The 3166-nt window shown below is 36.2% G+C and overlaps 1 protein-coding gene across 1 annotated transcript; it reads right to left on the bottom strand.

Moving 5' to 3' along the window:
- Positions 1–408: 408 nt before the first annotated feature.
- Positions 409–1356, bottom strand: LOC308350704 (olfactory receptor 8J2-like; the record flags this gene model as incomplete). The annotated part of the gene is made up of 1 exon (XM_080816214.1): positions 409–1356. One exon carries the CDS (start codon positions 1354–1356, stop codon positions 409–411), a length of 948 nt encoding a protein of 315 aa, XP_080672340.1.
- Positions 1357–3166: the final 1810 nt, after the last annotated feature.

The following is a 3166-nucleotide window of genomic DNA, read 5'->3' as shown; positions in this document are numbered from 1 at the left end:
AAAATAAAACTTTTAATAGTTGAAAAGTACAGATCTATGGCAAGTAGGATGACCTGACACAACCATATTCCAAGAAGTGTTCTCACATTCCTTCCTCAGGTCTCAGACTTTCTCATCCTTGGCTAGAAATTACAAAAACCCAGTAGCAAGTTGTGTTGCACTTTAAAATGTATTTATTTTGGAACTATTGTTTACTACTTAAATAAGTGTACTTTCCTTGGTCAACTAATACATCTTTGTGTTGGGGAAAGTTGGATATTTGAGGTCGGAATAGAAAGGGTTAAGATCTTCCCATTGAAATCCATGTAATTTTTAACTATTGCCTCTGTATTTAACAGAGATTAGTTTTTCAGGAGCAGTTTAATTCTTCAGAGATTGTCTTAAATGAAGACCACTGAAGCTTTAAATTTACTTTAATTTGAAAGTCTGACAAGGGTTCTTTAGGAATCTCTTCAATGCATCCTTCACATCCTTATTCCTTAGGCTGTAGATGAGGGGATTCAGCATTGGTATCACCAAGGTGTAGAAGACAGAGGCCATTTTATCAGTATCTAAGGAGTGGTTGGTCCTTGGTTGCAAATACATGAAGAGAAGTGTCCCATAGAACACAGTGACAGCCATCATGTGAGAGGCACAGGTGGAAAAGGCTTTTCGTCGACCCTCTGAGGAACGGATCCTCAAGATGGCAAGGGCAATGTTGAAGTACGATGTTAGAACAATAATCATAGAGAAAAACAAATTGGTCCCTGAAAAGGTAAACACTGCTGTTTCTGGAAGATAGGTGTCAGAACAGGACAATGCCAACAAAGGGACATTATCACAGTAAAAATGGTTGATTACATTGGAAGAGCAGTACGACACTGAGAACACACAGGAGGAGACAGTCAGTGCTGTGGTCAGACTGTAGAGGTAAGTGAGGGACACTAGGAGTATGCACATCTGCGGAGAGACCACCACCATGTAGAGCAGGGGGTTGCAAATAGCCACGTAACGATCATATGCCATTGCAGCCAGCATGAAAATCTCACCAACAATGAAAACCAGGAACCCACCCAGCTGGGCTGCACATCCATAGTATGATATGGTTTTCCTTGAAACCAAGAAATTTACCAGCATTTTGGGGGCAATGACAGTAGAATCACCAAGATTGATGATAGCCAAGTGCCTGAGGAAGAAGTACATGGGCGTTTGGAGCTGAGAGTCAACACTGGTGAGGGTGATGATGCCCAGGTTCCCTGCCATGGTCAGCCCATAGATCAGCAGGAAAACAAAGAAGAGTGGAATCTGGAGTTCTGGGCGATCTGAGACTCCCATGAGAATGAACTCGGTCACACTAGTAAGATTTTCTGAGGCCATTTATTTTGTTGTTCTCATCTTTTTGTGGGGGAAAATGAAAGGAGATTAGTAGATGATGAGGTTGATTTTTCTGGTAGATGCTAGATTTTAGACTGTCTCGTTTAAATCAGATTATTTTTGTTCACAATTAAAAATGTCAGACCTTATTGCATTTCTCCAAATCTTTTAACAAAATTGAGAAATACAAACATTCTAAAGTCCTGTTTCATTTTTTAAACTTTTTTTATTTTTTTAACTTTTTTTTCTCATTTTTTTCTTATGTTAGTCACCATATAGCACATCATTAGTTTGATGTAGTGTTCCATGATTCATTGTTTGTGTATAATACCCATTGCTCCATGGAATCCGTGCCCTCTTTACTACCCATCACCAAGTTCACCCATCCTCCCAACCCCTATCTTTTCAGTTTCAGGTTAATAGAACAGTTGTAACAAGCTATTAATTTTTCAATTGTGTTTTAAATAATGTATATTCGTTGAATATATATTAATCTACTGTAGTATATGCATTAATATTTATATGTATATTAAACATATTAATTATAATATTGCATGGATATATATTTACATATACACATTCATGCCTCTGTGTATGTTTCCAATGATAAATGATAGATACATGTAAGAAGCTGATGAACCAGAGTGACTTCCGGTGACTTTCAGTTATTTTTAACTTAGCTGCCAGTGGCTGTCTGTTCAATCCACACCCTGTCACCATCCTTGGAAATTTTCTTTTTCTGCATGAAATACTGTGACAATGCTGGGTTTTCTGTAACAGTTTCTACCATACTGTGCTATTTCAGCTGCCCACCACAGACTCTACCTCCTTAGTCTTCCTTTTTAGGGTTATTCAGAAACTGAATTTTTTTTTAAATAATCATATTTCTTCTGCTAAATAAACTAGTCCTTTTTATCACTCTGACCTCTACCTGCTCAGATACTTCTCTATTATTGTGTTCTCTATTATTTTGTCCATCTTACAGCTCTTTTCTTTAATTTGTTTAAAACCTGTTTTGATGTTTTGAAAAATATTACCTGTAGTTTTGAATTGCTCAAGTTTGGTCATTTTGTTTTCCTTATTCAGAGAAAGGCAGAGAGAAGCCTGTTAACATTATTTGCTATGTGATGTATGCTGCCCAGAACAATGCTAGCCATTTCAAAATAATGATCTCATTATCTTGCAGGAGGGTCCTAGAAGATGAACATAATTATTTATATGTCTGATGAGACAGACAGTTGAGGCTCGATGAGATTAAGTCATACAAAGAGTCTGTGTACAATATTTATTAATGCTATGGTTTTCCAGTTTTGCTTTATGTGTTTTGTTTGTTTGGTCACTTGGTTGGTTAGATGTTAGGCCACCAATTATTAGCTGTGTGATTTTTATCAAGTATTTATATTCTTGTGTTGTGTGAATGTAATGAAATAATACACAAACATGCATTAGTACAGAGTCTGTTAACAATGAACGCAGGATAATTGGTTCCAGCTGTTCTTATTAGCATGTTTTGAATAATATTTAAATGTGGTTTCCTGTTTGTGTCCCAGTAACTCATTTTATCTCACTAAGTTTCATAGTTGAAATGTGAAATAGCAAGTGTATTATAATTTTGCATATTTAATCAACTGGGACATGTGATATCTGGCTATATATTTAAAAAACAATGCAGGTTGTGTTCTCCCACAACCTGATTCTTTCTTAAATCTATGGTGATTGTTGAATATAAGATAATTTATTCCATACATCAAATATGTCTGATGAGGTTATACAATTGTGTTGCACTAGATATCCCATATCTCTTTTCTCCTAC

The sequence above is a fragment of the Martes martes genome (genome assembly GCF_963455335.1).
Source record: "Martes martes genome assembly, chromosome: 10".
Lineage (NCBI taxonomy): Eukaryota > Metazoa > Chordata > Mammalia > Carnivora > Mustelidae > Martes > Martes martes.
Note: the sequence above shows the minus strand (reverse complement) of the source record. Positions and strands in the feature narration are given on the sequence as shown.